Here is a 16530-nt window from a genome sequence, read left to right as displayed (position 1 = left end):
GTGCCTGCCGCCACTGTTCTATGCGCCCCCCTTCATCATCATCACCATCCCTACCATCATCAATGCCAACACCATAACCATCATCATCATCATCACCATCACCTTCATATCCCTCACTCTGCGAAAACCTAGGGTTCGGTCGTCAATACCCTCCCTCCCCCCCTATTATTATTCCATGTACGATCACCACTGAGGAGGGTTTCTGATTTGGATGGCATTGGGAGATTTGATGGCCTCTCACTTATCCCAATCCACCGTTCTTGTCGTTCCCTCCATCCACAGCTACCTCGACGATTCCACCACCTCCGCCGCCGTCGCCGCTGTTAACAACAGCAGTAGCAACGACGACGCCGATTTTGCGCACCGCCGTGACTCCGAAGCTGCCATCTCCAGCAGCAGCAGCGGCAACTATGCCGGTAATGCCGCCACCAGCATGGCCTACCTTCCCCACACCGTTTTCCTCTGCGAGCTCCGCCACGACGCCTTCGAGGCCGCCGTCCCCGCTGGCCCCTCCGACAGCGGCCTCGTCTCCAAGTGGCGGCCTAAGGACAGAGTAAGGACTTCAATCACTCTGCCAAAAAAAATCGATTCGGTTGTTATTTGTTAACCTTGTTTTTGTTATCTGCATTTTGTTTTCACGAATCGGTGATTTGCGATTTAAGTTGTCGTGTGTGGGACTGTGAATCCAGTGTCACGTGTTCTGCGTGATAGGAATATGGAAATTGTAGAAAAAGAGGGCGTTTAGATAAATGCAGTGGCGACTGAATGGCTTCGGGTGTGTTTGGAAATCCGTTGGAAACATCGTAAACCTGAAAATCCCATTTTCTCAAGCATTCAATGTAGAAGGAAGAAAGAGGTGGATTGTCTTTGCGTATGTGATGTTATTAAGGACTTGTTGAGGATGTGAAATGTTTGACCTGTTAAACATTAAGTTTGTGAAGATGGATTTGGATCCTCTGAAGTGTGACGAGTGGAATGCTAGTGGTAATGGTTGATGCAAAGATCGAGTGAGTTAGAGCGTGTTCTGGGATATCCGTGTGTTTTAACGCAACTTCTCGCTTTACTATTTATTATTTATTTAGAGTGAATTTTATGTTTTAGTGGGTCTTGATCAATTCAAATAATGATAAGATGGCAGCGAACATTGGGGAAATTCCTTCCATTAATTTTAACCTTCGTGTTTGTGGAATTCTTACTTGGCTAAAGAACCAGATGTATAAATGGATAAATTATCCTGAAATTTGACTTGATTGAATAAGTGATTTCTCAATGGAGGTGGGGAAAAAATTGCTTACATTTGCTTCTTTAGGATAATATGACTTGTGTAAATCCTGGTAGCTTGCATTAGGAAGTGGCTTGTTTACATTAATTGGAGGTTGCTAGCTTGTCACATTGGCAGCATGGTGGAAATTGGTTGTGACACCTGACGGAGGTAGATTTTGGTCTCGTAAAAATAAGTATATATGCTTTGTGTTAGAAGCATTGGTTTAAATTCTAACCATCATTAAAAATGTGAAATAAGCAAGCCACTCCCACCTAGTCTGATTATATCAACTGGAAATTTTGTGTTTGCAGTTTTGGCTTCTTCAACATAAGCAGCTGATTGACAGTTAATGTTCTGAAGGTGTTGGTAGCATGAAAGTTCCAAACATGAACGTATACTGGCATTTCACATTTTTTTTTCATAAGTGTCTGTTTTTCCCTCTAAAATGTTCTAATGATTGTTTCTTTAAGATGCTTATATGTTATATCTTTGGTAAGAAGTATGCTCTATTTTAACTCTTAACTTTGTGGTGCAGATGAAGACTGGATGTGTAGCTCTAGTATTATGTTTAAACATTAGTGTCGATCCTCCAGATGTAATAAAGATATCCCCTTGTGCCAGAATGGAGTGCTGGATAGGTCTCTTGTTACCTTTAATCTCATTTATTTTAATCTTTTTTATTTCTGTAGTTTGTACTCTCAAGAACTTTGCGTTTCTTAATAGTATTAAATGCTTATTTTTTGTTATTAGCTTTTTAGACGTTCATGCTTCATTTTGCTTATCAATATTTGGTGTTTGTAAATGCGTTTTCTGGGAGTAAAACGCATAGTGTGCTGTTCTGCATTTATTTCTTATGGTTGGACTCTTTGATTCATACTTGTTGTATTCAGCTTTTTCTTCAGTCATTAACTTTTGATCCCCTGCATAATTATTTAGAGTTAATTGTGGCTTTGTTAGTGAAAAATGTATCTAAATTGATTAAGTAGAATCTTTGTGATTTTTCACTCAAGTTGCTTCCTGGATTTGAGATTTTTTGCAGTTTTTGGCTCTATTGATGTTTGGAAAGAGCTTTGGGTTTCTTCATAGTATTAAATGCATATTTTTATTTATTTACGAGTTTTTACATGTTCATATTGCTGATCAATCCCAAGTCATTGTAAATGTGTTTTCTGGCTGTAAAACACATAGTGTGCTGTGTTGCATTTATTTCTTATGGTTGGACTCTTTGATTCATACTTGTCGTATTCAACTTTTTCTTCAATCATTAACTTTTTGATTCCCGGCGTAATTATTGAGAGTTAATTGCAGCTTTGTCCATGAAAAATGTAGCTGAATTGATTAAGTAGAATCTTTGTGATTGTACACTAAAGTTGCTTCCTGGATTTGGCACGTTTTGCACTTTTTGGCTCTATTCATGTTTGCAAATAGCTTTGGGTTTCTTGATAGTATTAAATGCTTATTTTTATTTAACTATTTGTTTTTGCACACTTATATTGCTGATCAATCCTAAGTGATTCTAAATGCGTTTTCTGGTAGTAAAACGCATAGTGTGCATGTTGCATTTATTTCTTATGGTTGGACTCTTTGATTCATACTTGTTGTATACTTGTATTCAACTTTTTCTTCAGTTATTAACTTTTTGATCCCAGGCCTAATTGTTTAAATTTAATTGCGGCTTTGTTAGAGAAAAATGTAGCTAAATTGATTAATAACTAGAACCTTTGTGGTTGTACACTCAAGTTGCTTCCTGGATTTGAGTTTTTTTTTTCTCTCCACTTTTTTTGTTTTATTAATGTTTGGAAATAGCTTTGTGTTTCTTAATAATATTAAATGCTTAATTTTTGTTATTTACTATTTGTTTTCACAAGTTCATATCGCTGGTCAATCCTTAGTGATTCTAAATGCGTGTTCTGGGAGTAAAATGCATAGTGTGCTGTGTTGCATTTATTTCTTATGGTTGGAGTCTTTTATTCACACTTGTTGTATTCAACGTTTTTTTCAATCATTATCTTTTTGATCCCTGGCCTAATTATTTAGAGTTAATTGGGCCTTTGTTAATGAAAAATGTAGCTAAATTGATTAAGTAGAATTTTTGTGATCTATCAAAACTGTATATGCCTGCAACCATGGTTACGGTGCAAACAGTTTTTTATGCTTACCTTTTTCAATACTGCAGATCCTTTTTCTATGGCACCACAAAAGGCATTGGAGTCAATTGGAAAAACTTTGAGCAGTCAGTATGAAAGATGGCAACCAAAGGTGGGAATGTTTCAGCAGCTAACTTTATCCTCGTATTAACTTTGAAATTGATTTTTTGTTAACCTTGTTGGCATGTTTACAGGCCCGCTATAAATGTCAACTTGATCCGACAGTGGATGAGGTGAAGAAGCTTTGTACTACTTGTCGTAAATATGCAAAGTCGGAAAGAGTTTTATTCCATTACAATGGGCATGGTGTGCCAAAACCAACTGCTAATGGTGAAATTTGGGTCTTCAATAAGGTCGATGTTCATTCTTTTTAGTTCTTGATGAGAGGTAGTTATTTGATAAATCAATTGTTGTTCTTTTCATCCTGGCAATGTAGTACTAGTTGACAAAGAAGTGTGTGTGTATAGATTCCCAAAAATGTGCTGTGTTCATTAGAAAACATGTGTAAAAGATGAAACTGGGAGAATGGAAAATGAGTGATTATGAAAGTAGGTCAAACTCAAATCCAAGAATAGAAGGAAAATGGGGTGGCCAAAGTATGAGCAAAAATGGGTAAGAAAGCAATTTAGTCCAAGCACAATGCATATAATGTATTTTAATTATTTTACTTGTTATGCCTCTTATTTTGCTCAGATTTTCTTCAATAAGTGCAATAGAGATGGGGAGGGGGATATTAAATTTAATAATCATAAGGAGGACCAGGAAATAACAGTAAAAAGTTGGGGCAGATTGTTCCATTAATGAGAACTAGAGTTGCCAATAATTATTATGCTGGATAGGGCAAATATTTGTGCTCCTGACTTTACTATGACTAGTGCAAAAAAGGAACATTGTGCCTGAACTTGGAAGTTATTTATATATGTAGTTGGGTGTAACTTGTTTTGAAAGATGTAATTGTTTTTGAAGTTAAAATAAAATGTTGTAGTGGTTTATAATAGTTGAGGGTAAAAACATCCAGAAGAAATATGACATCAAATGGGGTTATTCCCTTTATAATAGTTATAGAAATAAGTTAGTAACTAATAAAAAGTTAAAAACTAAACTGAAACTAAATCTTTATTTATCAGAGAAGCCTGATTAGCTTATCTCTGGCTACTAGATATGGGTTCCAATTGAGTATAATGCCCTCATTTACAATATCATGATGAAAATAGCTTCATGACATTCTTATTCTCATTCTTCATCATATCATGTTCAGAGTTATACACAGTATATTCCCTTACCTATCAGTGAACTTGATTCCTGGCTGAAGACCCCATCAATTTACGTCATTGATTGCTCTGCGGCTGGGATGATTGTGAATTTCTTCATTGAGGTATCCACTCAAAACCATGTTATTAAATACCATATAATAAAACTGCAAATGTATTGTTACTGACTTTGTCTTTTTTGTAATTTGGATGCCAAATTTGTTACTGGACTTGTTATTGATAAGCTTCATGAATGGAGTCCTTCCAACTCCTCTGTGTCCCAAAGGGATTGCATTCTGCTTGCAGCATGTGAAGCACATGAGACTTTGCCTCAGAGTGCAGAATTCCCAGCTGATGTGTTTACATCTTGCCTTACCACACCTATAAAGATGGCATTGCGATGGTGAAGCCTCTCATTAATTCCTCCTTACTTTATCCTGTTCAGAATGTTTAATATGTTAAACACTCATAAAGGTTTAGCATTACCTTATTTTTTTAAACATAATAGCATTGTGCATGGATTTCTAAAGCATTGTGCATCGATTTCTAAAGCATTGTGCATCGATTTCTAAAGCATTGTGCATGGTCTTTAAATCATGTGCACTTTTGTAACGTGAGTGGTTTTAGTTTACCCACCCAATCTTTTACCTTATTACAAGTTTCCCATATTGAACCTTTAGTTAACTACTCTTATCTAATAGCTTTTGATCATGGCTGGTTGTATACATCGTAATTCTTAATCATTGACATTTTTTATGATACAGTTTTCTCCTTGGGGGTATTTTTGTTTGTTAAGTGATCATATTTTTGCTGTAACTTTTTTATGTCAACTGCAGTAGTGATAGAAAAAGACCTGTGATAAATATGTTTTTTACTATGAAATTGATTTTATGCTCGACACCTACATTTGCATTACTAACTTAACTGTCTTCATTTTCTATAAATCCTGAACTTTTAAGTGGTGATAACTGATTAGTGTATATCTCATAGTAAAATGGCTATTAAATTTTGTGATGTAATTTTTCTCTAGGTTTTGTACTCGTTCATTACTTCGTGAATCACTTGTTAATTCACTTATAGACAAGATCCCTGGCCGTCCAAATGACCGAAAGACACTTCTGGGTGAATTGAATTGGATCTTTACAGCAGTAACTGATACGATTGCCTGGAATGTTCTTCCTCATGGTAGGTCTCAACTCTCCCTATCCTTCTGCTGACTTGCTAAATTAACATGGTATTTTTTTAGCATCTCCAGTGATTCAGCATGCAATTTTGGTATTTTTTTTGTCTTACATTGATCATTATTTTGTTCTGCAGATCTTTTTCAGAGACTGTTCAGACAGGATTTGCTTGTTGCAAGTCTGTTTCGAAATTTTCTACTTGCTGAGCGAATCATGCGATCTGCAAATTGTTCTCCTGTCTCTCACCCAATGTTACCTCCGACCCATCAGCATCATATGTGGTATTGTTGGTGATTATTGTTATGATAATTTTTTTCTAAACGTGTTGCCAACTTTTGTCAACAGTTTATGTTTTTATCCGCACTGCAGGGATGCATGGGACATGGCTGCTGAGCTCTGCCTCTCTCAACTTCCATCTTTAGTTGAGGATCCTAATTCTGAATTTCAGGTGTCTGGATTATTTTTTTGTAATAACTCTGATGTAAAGTTCTTTCTGAAATTGAATATTAAATAATAAAAATTGGCTAAGGTATTCTGGTTTGGCAAGGAATAATAGTAATACTAAGGAATATTTTATAAGTTTTGAGCTTACCTGAAGAAGTATGTGGTTGTTCTTTCAGCGTAGTACATTTTTCACCGAGCAGTTGACAGCATTTGAGGTATGGCTTGACCATGGTTCTGAACATAAGAAACCACCAGAGCAGTTGCCTATAGTTCTTCAGGTGCGATCCTTGTCTTGGTCTTTGTTACCATTTGAGCCATTTTGTTGGCTCATAATACTCTTGTTAGGTGGTAGGTTACATGATTTTTATGAAATCAGCTGTCAGGTTCTGTTCCTTAATTAGGTTTTTGGTGGGCAAGATTGAATTATGTTTTCTTAGCTGAAATTGTTTCAATTTAGTTGGTGTTCATTCTCATCCTTATGATGGAATTTGTCAAAATGATGTATTTGTTGCGAGCATCTACTCTCTTGGCAATGTGGCTAGCTATATCTAGTTGTAATGGCAAGGGCATTTCTGATTTGTTCATTCATCCTACAGTACATGGACTGTACTAAAATGTTTCTCTCAAAGTGTGTTGTGGTCCATTATTGTCTCAATTATTTATTCATTTATTTCAGGGACTTTCTTGCAATTTGTTTGACTTGCAATTATCTTGTTTTTTCTTGATTCTGTATAGGTTCAGAAATTGTACTCTTGGATGTATGGCGATCAATTGTGTTGTATAATCTCATTTGCAATATGACCTTTTAACCTTTGCTTATGCAATTTTGACTCATTAGATTTTCCTATTTTCACTATATGTATATTTATTTATGGGAAAATTGTTTCAGTTGTTGATATTTTTTGCATGCATTGATAAGTAGCATTGTTCCTATTTTAGGTTTTACATAGTCAATGCCATCGGTTTCGGGCTTTAGTACTCCTTGGAAGGTTCCTTGATATGGGGCCATGGGCTGTAGATCTGGTAATTTTTCTCTCAATTCATCAACTTTTGTTGCAATTGTTATACCTATTTATTTATAAAAGGTTTATGGTATGATAACTTGATACTAAGTTTTTTTATATGTAGGCATTATCTGTTGGAATATTCCCATATGTTCTAAAGCTGTTACAAACAACAACACCAGAACTACGACAGATCCTTGTATTCATATGGACAAAGATTCTTGCACTTGATAAGGTACTTTTGGAGTAGAATAATTTGTCTTAAGATAATGTAAATTACACCGGTTTTGCTTAAAATGTAAATGGCTAAATGCATGTTTGGTTTAGCTTATTTTAGAGAAATAATTGTTTATTTTTGTTAGCTTCCTAAGACGTTTTTTGAAAATATTTGGTTATTTCTCAAAAATTAATCTTGACCAAGCATGCATTAAATCATATTGAAATTGTCAGTTAAGGTTGCTTTGACTTGTAGTTATTGCAGTATAGAAACATGCTGTGTTGCAAGGTGCTGGACATGCCAAGAAAGGTAGAAAAAATATGGGGTAGAGTAGAAAATAAGAAAAAAAGAGAAAGAAGCATTTGCCCTTTGTTTGGATCAGAGGAGAGGAAAGAAAATAAGGGAGGAGAGACAATTTTAAATGGAGGGAAAACTTGGAAAGATTTTGATTTTTGAAGTTCTTTTTCATGAACTTTCTTTCCTCCCTATTTTTCTCTTCAATCAAGCAATACATTTCTTCAAATTTCAATACATATCTTTCCTTCCTGTTTTCTTTCTCTCCATCCTAACATAGGCTGGGCCAATATGCTATCCCTCAATTATTTAATATCCTACTAAAAGATCTTTATATATGCAATCCTATTATACTTTTTTGAATGAAACATTCAATTGGCTGTTGGTGATGCTATTTATGAAATTCCTAAGTTAATAAAAAACACGAACTATGTAATCAAATCCAAAACTTAATTAACTGCTGAATAATTGTGAATATTACATAAGTTTCTATTGTTTGCTCTTAAATTCTTACGACCTTTATTATTTTCTACTAAAATTTGATCTTGAAACTCTGCATGTTGCGTGTCTACTGTGTCGGACAATGATGATGTTCCATTTCTGGGTTGTAGTCATGTCAGGTTGATCTAGTGAAGGATGGTGGTCATATCTATTTTATTAAGTTTCTTGACAGCATGGAAGCATATCCAGAGCAACGCGCAATGGCTGCTTTTGTTTTGGCTGTGATTGTGGATGGTCATAGACGAGGCCAAGAAGCTTGTATTGAAGCTGGTTTGATTCATGTCTGCTTAAAGCATCTTCAGAGTTCATGTCCTAATGATTCACAAACTGAACCCCTTTTCCTTCAGTGGCTTTGCCTGTGTTTGGGGAAATTGTGGGAAGACTTTTCAGAGGCACAAACAATTGGTTTGCAGGAAGATGCCACTACTATATTTGCTCCTCTACTGTCTGAACCCCAGCCAGAGGTTTATGCCCTACTTGTTGGCTCTATTTCCAGTTGCCAGATGATTATAATTTTGGTGTACTAATCAAATAATTTTAATCATGTAATTTATTGTTTCACAGGTTAGGGCTTCTGCTGTTTTTGCACTAGGTACCATTCTTGATGTGGGATTTGATTCATGTAGAAGTGTTGGTGGAGATGAAGAATGTGATGATGATGATAAGTTTAGGGCTGAAGTTAGTATAGTTAAGAGTATGTTAGGTGTTGCTTCAGATGGTAGTCCATTGGTGAGGGCAGAGGTAGCAGTGGGTAGGTGATTAAGCATCTAATTTATATTTTTATTTTGAATGTTCTGTGAATAGATTTTATGTTCATTGGTGAGGGCAGAGGTAGCAGTGGGTAGGTGATTAAGCATCTAATTTATATTTTTATTTTGAATGTTCTGTGAATAGATTTTATGTTCGTATGATTATGATAAAATGGGATTGACTCAGATTGTAGGTTATTTTTTTTTAATAGATATCATCCCTGCAAATTCTTAATCAACTGCAAACAAATTCCTAATGGCTGGTTGTTTCTGAACCTAGAACAAGTGGAAAAACCTTTGGATAAAATAATTGTTGCAAATATAAGAAAGAAAACTTCAACATGAAAAATGATTAAACTTGCTTCTAAAATCTTTATTTTTTATTTTTTGTGTTTATGTTTGTTATCTCCTAATTTGTTAATAATGACTGCTAATTGGTTTGTAGTCCAAGACTACCTAATGTCTATATAATATGAGGGTTGGTAAACTTTAGGGTGAGATGGATCTGAGACATCTTTCTGACTTCTTTTTTTTTTCCAACTGTCAGCTCTAGCACGATTTGCTTTTGGCCACAACAAGCACCTGAAATCTATTGCTGCTGCATATTGGAAGCCTCAAGCTAATTCTTTGATTAATTCCTTACCTTCATTGGCTAATATAAAAGGTTCGGTTGGTGGATATGCTAAACAGAACCAACACATGCCTTATGGAAGTATCGTTTCTCCTCAAATTGGTCCTATTAGGGTTGGAAATGACAATTCTCCAGTGATTCGAGATGGCCGCGTGTCTTCAAGCAGTCCTCTCGCTGGTTCAGGAATCATGCATGGATCCCCATTGTCTGATGATTCATCTCATCATTCTGATTCAGGAATTCTGAATGATGGTTTCAGCAATGGAGTGGTTAACCACACTGGACCAAAGCCCTTGGACAATGCATTGTATTCGCAATGTGTACTTGCTATGTGTACTTTAGCAAAGGATCCTTCTCCACGCATTGCAAATCTTGGTCGCCGGGTACTGTCCATAATAGGTATTGAACAAGTGGTTGCAAAACCATTGAAGTTTAGTGGTGTTCGGACTGCTGAATCTACAGCTTCTCCACTGGCTCGTTCATCTTCTTGGTTTGATATGAATGGAGGTAGATCTCCCTTTCCATTTTACTTAATGGTTAATCTTGTGGGATAATTTCCAATGCAATTTGGTAAAGTTTTTCTCTTAACATCAATTTTATCTGTGATAATTCCTGCTGCTTTGTTGTTGGCTTTTCTGTTTATTATTGCTTGTTGCTCTGGCAGGACACTTGCCACTGACCTTCAGAACTCCTCCAGTCAGTCCTCCTCGCCCAAGTTATATAACTCGAATGCGTAGAGTTTGTTCATTGGAGTTTAGGCCCCACCTGATGGATTCTCCTGACTCAGGATTAGCTGATCCACTCTTAGGTTCTGGTGGAGCTTCTGGGACTTCAGATCGAAGCTTTCTTCCACAATCAACTATATATAGTTGGAGTTGTGGGCACTTTTCCAAACCACTTTTAACTGCTGCAGATGATAGCGAAGAGGCATCAGCCAGAAGAGAAGAGAGGGAAAAATTTGCATTGGAGCACATAGGCAAATGCCAGCACTCTGGTTTGTATTTTGGTTTTTGTTTTTTTAATATTTAATTAAGCATGTTCTTTACAGATATCTGGTTGACAACATGTTATTTTATTCTGTCAGCTGTTAGCAGGCTAATAAATCCAATTGCTAAATGGGACATAAAGGGTACACAAACAGCATTGCTGCAACCTTTCTCTCCTATAGTGATAGCTGCAGATGAGAATGAACGTATCAGGTATTTGAAGTTAATCAATAGTATTATTACTTAAATTGTGACTGTTAAAAAGCTGGGCATGGCTTTAGACAAAGGTTGATGGTGCTTTTTGTGTTTAGAGAATGTTATGACAATTACTTTACAGGCCTTTAAGGCCATCTGTTGCGAATAGTTAGAAGTTATAAATTTCCAATCATGTTTGTATTCAGGATTGATAGTACTTGGCACTAATGATGACATTTGTTAGTTTTATTGACTGACAATTAATTGACCATAATTTTCAGCATAAATTTATAGACAACCATGTTTATATAAAATGAATTCTCTGTTTTGACCAAGTCAAAATATTTTTCTGGTCTTGATGAATGTTGTTGCTGTTAGTCTTTGTATTGCCCAATTTGGAATTTTGTTAGCTAATGTTCTTTGGAGTTTTCCACAGGATATGGAACCATGAGGAGGCTACACTGCTTAACAGTTTTGATAATCATGATTTTCCCGACAAAGGAATTTCTAAGCTCTGCCTTGTAAATGAGCTTGATGATAGCTTGCTTCTTGCTGCTTCATGTACTTTTCTCTACTGTTTAATATTATTCATTTTATTCTCGAATTATTGTAAGAGTATTTAATATTAGCGACTCTTATGATGCAGCTGATGGAAACATTCGGATTTGGAAGGACTATACTCTTAAGGGTAAACAAAAACTTGTCACTGCATTCTCTTCAATTCATGGTCATAAACCTGGTGTGAGGAGTCTGAATGCAGTTGTTGATTGGCAACAACAATGTGGCTATCTGGTATGTGGTTGTTCTTTGATTATTCTTGGGAATGTGGGATATCTCCCTCTACCCCAATGTCCTAAAATAGACACTAATTGTTTCCTCATATTGTGATGTTAATGATTTTCTTATTGTGTTCCTTGTTACATTTATACATATACCAGTATGCATCGGGTGAGATATCATCTATTATGCTATGGGATGTTGATAAAGAGCAGCTTGTTAATTCTAAATCTTCATCATCAGATTGCAGTGTCTCAGTGTTGGTAAGCCTCATCTTTGCATGATGTGGTTTGTGTTGGTAATTCTTATGATTGGTTTAGTTATTTTGGCATGACAACTAAGCTGTTTTTCAAGACATTTGAGCCAAATATTGTTTGAGGTTTGACATGCCAATTACATATAGAGCTTTTAACTGACAATGTTTTGTAAAGCCTTCTTTTTTGTAATAATGATGAATGGCCTATTACTGTGAAAGAAAATGTTACCCCCCCCCCCCCCTTGGGCTTCAAGCTTCCTACCTGTTTGTGTTGCAGTGGCTGCCCCCAAAATCCGCTATAATGGCTAGTGGGAGTTTGACTATTCTAAGGTTTTGACATAGACATCAAATAATTTATAGTAAACATACCTGTATAAAATTATAAATGATATTCATGATTAATATTGATATTTTAATGATTGAAAGTCATTGAAGAACAACACGGCAGAAAGATGAAACATGAAAGACCTGTTCCATATTGTGGAATGAGTATAATAGAGAACAGAATATAGAGCTTTGGAGGTCAGCAAGATTGCTAGAAACTGACATGGTCTGGCTGGAAATACTGCTGGAAAAAGGGTTGGTGTAATTAGTCCGTACCCAGAAGAGTGTTGCATGATGATGGGAAAACAAGGAAAAAACTAGGGTTTTTCATTTAGCTCTGAAAGGGGGGCAATATTTCCATTTTGCCACCAAAAATAAATCCCTAAACAATACTGTTAGAAGGGCAAAACTGGGTTTCCTTATCCTGTCATTGTACAACCACTATTGCGTGCGGAAGGCTGCAATAGTGTGATTGTAGCCATGAACTAAAACTGCTCCGAAAAATTGACTTCTATAGTGGTCCAGAGCCACTCTGCAGCACTGCGATAGCATGCTATTAACTATGCTCAAGAGTATAATTCTGCCTGTCCCTATTTTCATGCTTAGCTCATGCCAATTTTGGATATTATGAGTAAGGTTGCCTTCTCATACCAATAATTCCTCTTAAAAAATGCCCTTTGAAGATTTATGGAAGATAGTATGGATTACAATTTTCTTTGAAGAACTATGAAACTTAGGAGATCATTTTGGTACACTTTCATATAGTGTATTAACTATTTTCATTTTTTTGTTGTTTAAGCTTTTAGAAGGGACTTAAGGATCTCTGAGCTTTCAACTCAGATAACTAAGTGTTGCTTGGTTGTGTGCTAGCATATCTTTGAACAATTTTGGTGGGATTTGCTTTCAGTATTATTTTATTCAATCTGTAACCTAATAATATTGGTGTGCTGTCATGTTTCAGGCAGCATCACAAGTTCATGGGGGACAATTTGCAGCTGGTTTCGTGGATGGTTCTGTTCGACTTTATGATGTCAGAACACCTGATATGTAAGCACCTCTGATGAATTTCTTCTGTTGTGATGCAAATAAGAACATGGTTATTGGTTCACCTTTATTATGTGATTGAGTCGAGCAACATTGTTGTTTATTACCTATATGTTTTGACATGGTTTCTGCATGCATCTAAATTTGAATTTAGACTTTCTTCCTCGATAAATGCTAGTATCTTAAGTTTTATGTCTCTTAACTTTCAATATCTCTGTAATCGCTAATGACAACGAAGCTTCTTAGGCTCGTCTGTGGATTAAGGCCTCATACACAAAGAGTAGAAAAGGTTGTGGGGATTGGCTTTCAGCCTGGATTAGACCAAGGAAAGGTAAAAAGAGCATCTTGCTGATTTCATATTTTTTTTCCTTCAGTGACTTGAAATTCTTAGGTCTATGAATTTGATTTGAAATGGACGATGCAATTATGTCTCATTGTTGGTTTTCTTTAGATTGTTAGCGCTTCCCAGGCTGGGGATATCCAATTTCTTGATATAAGAAATCATAGCAGTGCGTATCTTACTATTGAAGCTCATAGGGGTTCACTCACAGCTTTAGCGGTACATAGACATGCTCCAATTATTGCCAGTGGTTCAGCGAAACAATTCATTAAGGTCTTTAGTCTGGAGGGTGATCAACTAGGCACCATTAAATACTATCCTACCCTAATGGCCCAGAAAATTGGTTCTGTAAGCTGCCTCAATTTCCATCCATACCAAGTATTACTTGCTGCTGGTGCTGCAGATGCATGCGTTTGTATTTATGCTGATGACAACACTCAAGCAAGATGAATCCACATTTTTTCCAATGATTTCATCGGTTTTCTCCAGCTCAGAAGAGTGCATCAAACATCTCTCAGGATTATCATGCATATTTCTTGTAGTTGGATAATCCTGTGATGATGCTTTAATCCCTCTCCGCTGTGAATACATCTGAAAATATTGGTAGGGTACATTCTGCTGATAGTGTATGCAAGATATTCATTAGCCTCCATGCTTAGAGGGTTGCACTCGACAGGAAGAAAGTCATGCCTATTGATTTTGGAGGCTTCGGCAAATAATGTGAAAATTCGTAAATGTGTGTAAATATCATTTTCTCCATAATTATTTTTCATTCCTGTTTTGCGTGCTATTCCCGCCCTTGATTTGTAAATTTTTTAGTCAGAATACATAAGCTAGTTTGCTGACAAATATGGGTGATTGGCTCCTGAAAATGGGCCATGTCACTCATGATTGTAGTTTCTGTTGAATCGGGGGACCCTTGTTTTTAACCAACGTGTAATTATATATTCAAGTTTGTCTAAGTGTGGAATTTCTGTCTCAATCTAAAGGTATAGTTTTAATGGGCTTTGCTACGGTCTGCGTAGTCTTTTTTTCGTACAATAACGATAACAAGGGTTAAATTTAGCTTTTACTTCCTGCACCCGTATTTTTGCTTCCTGCACCTCCAGAAAGACTCGAATAGACGAAAATGCCCCTCACGCAGACACCCCTATTCCTGAATCAACTTTCTGGAAGAGTATCCTATTCTGGAATAGGAAGTCTGGAGTTTTGATCTATACTTTACCTAGCACAAGGGGTTGTCTTTTGTACGATGTTAAAGGTCTCCTGTGTATCTGGTATCCAAAGTGACTGAATGAGTTTGAAATTTACTCAACTTCACTGCCCCTTTATTGTAAAAAGTCATACGGGAAAATTAAAATACGATTTTTGAAGTCAGTAGGATTTTAAGTTAGATGGCTCGATCCAAAAAAGTACGGATTAATTATTTCAGTTTCATTTAAAGGTAGTGTATGCTTCTTCTTTTTTTTCGTATGAATTAAATATGATGTTAGAGAATTTGTAATAACTTACTCTGTTAAGACAATTGAGCTAAAAAACAAAAAAGGTGGTGTATGTTTAACTTCGGAGTTTTTATTTAAATGTTGAATTTTAAAGTGTTTAACTTTAACATCGTATGTAGCTGTATGCATTGTAATCAGTCTTGTTTTGGGCACCCCTGTGCTCATCTCAAGCATTCTTTATATCATTAAATTGTTTAGCTTATAAAAAAAGTGTTTAGCATCATATACATTTCTTCCTGCGTAACAGGCAATAAAATTATTATTCAAGAATCATTATCTCGTCACTAGAGAAAGAAAACTCTTTGAAGGATTGACACTGAATATTAATCCCCAAATATCTTCGGTAACGTAAGGAGTCATTAGTTTCAAGTCATAACTGCCGCTTCTCTTCATGATTACGCTAGGAAGCATGCTCATGATACCAAAACAAGAGTATGTAAGATAAATAAAAGTTTCGACATGCGTAAATCAACAAATTGTTACAACAGAGATATTAAATTGCCTTCCAATAATTTAATATGTTTGGATGGAATATTTTGAAAGTAATTAAAATGCTATCATTTTTATAAAGCATTTGAATATACTAATTTGAGAGAATTTTAAATTCTCACTAAATAAAGAAAATAAAATTCTTCACTCTCCTGTAGCGCTCTCTCTCCTCACTCTCGGCACGGTACTCGTACTCGCCAATCTCCATTGCGCTCTCTCTCTCTCTTTGCTACCACCTCCCTCTCTCTCTGCTCTTTGATTCCAGGTTCGTGGACCTCAACTTCCGAGCGCAGTTCAAGATTGCGCGCCATGCGGCGGTTCTCGAAGGCGCTGGCCGCCATCCCCGGCGTGTTCGTCGGGGGCACGGAGGAGATGAAACACACCGTTTCGACTACGCACGACGCCGCGAGGAGGTGTTTTAGGAGTAGGGGGCTTCCGGTTCTACCGTGGAGGAAGAACCGGTTCATGCAGAACAAGTGGTTGGGGCCGTGTCACCGAACCGCGAGAGATATTTCCATAGGATTTAGCGGTGGTGTTAGTTGCAGGGTGGTGGAGTTCGACGATGTCGTTTCGGAAGCGGGATGTGGCGGTGGCAATGACATTGTTGTTCGTAGGAGATGATCTTATTAGAAAAGTAAAGCGATTACTATATATTAATATAATAAGGATGGATTTAAAAAAAAAAAAAGATTTGTAAAATTGTACTGTGGCTATAGTTTTTTATTTTTGTAATGAGATCTAAAAAATTATTTTGATTATTTAATTATTAAATATTAAAAAATTGATTATTAAATATTATATAGCATTAAATTTATTTTAAATATTTAATTATTTAAAAATGACTCATTTATTTTCATTCAATATTAAAATTTTAATTTTTAAATAAATATTTAATAATAAAAATTTGAATTTCATTAAAATTAAATTACTTTATC

The 16530-nt window shown here is 36.0% G+C and overlaps 1 protein-coding gene across 7 annotated transcripts; it reads left to right on the top strand.

The window, feature by feature from the left end:
• Positions 1-211: 211 nt before the first annotated feature.
• On the top strand, positions 212-14612 carry LOC114395360 (regulatory-associated protein of TOR 1-like). 7 transcript variants are annotated; one of them, XM_028357120.1, is made up of 24 exons: positions 442-553; positions 1576-1624; positions 1800-1902; positions 3441-3523; positions 3606-3764; positions 4670-4786; positions 4907-5064; positions 5692-5846; positions 5979-6123; positions 6212-6290; positions 6463-6564; positions 7226-7309; positions 7415-7525; positions 8413-8766; positions 8867-9053; positions 9599-10189; positions 10347-10676; positions 10767-10881; positions 11300-11424; positions 11510-11655; positions 11802-11903; positions 13182-13267; positions 13511-13595; positions 13716-14054. In XM_028357120.1, exons 3-24 carry the CDS (start codon positions 1800-1802, stop codon positions 14052-14054), a joined length of 3756 nt encoding a protein of 1251 aa, XP_028212921.1. In that variant the 5' UTR covers positions 442-553; positions 1576-1624. The 7 variants fall into 7 exon arrangements, 6 of the variants coding, with proteins under 6 accessions (XP_028212918.1, XP_028212921.1, XP_028212919.1 ...); XM_028357118.1 differs by having other exon boundaries at positions 1576-1656; XR_003663008.1 differs by lacking the exon at positions 1576-1624 and having other exon boundaries at positions 212-553; positions 13503-13595; positions 13716-13858.
• Positions 14613-16530: the final 1918 nt, after the last annotated feature.

Source organism: Glycine soja, chromosome 18, assembly GCF_004193775.1.
Source record: "Glycine soja cultivar W05 chromosome 18, ASM419377v2, whole genome shotgun sequence".
NCBI lineage: Eukaryota > Viridiplantae > Streptophyta > Magnoliopsida > Fabales > Fabaceae > Glycine > Glycine soja.
Note: the sequence above shows the minus strand (reverse complement) of the source record. Positions and strands in the feature narration are given on the sequence as shown.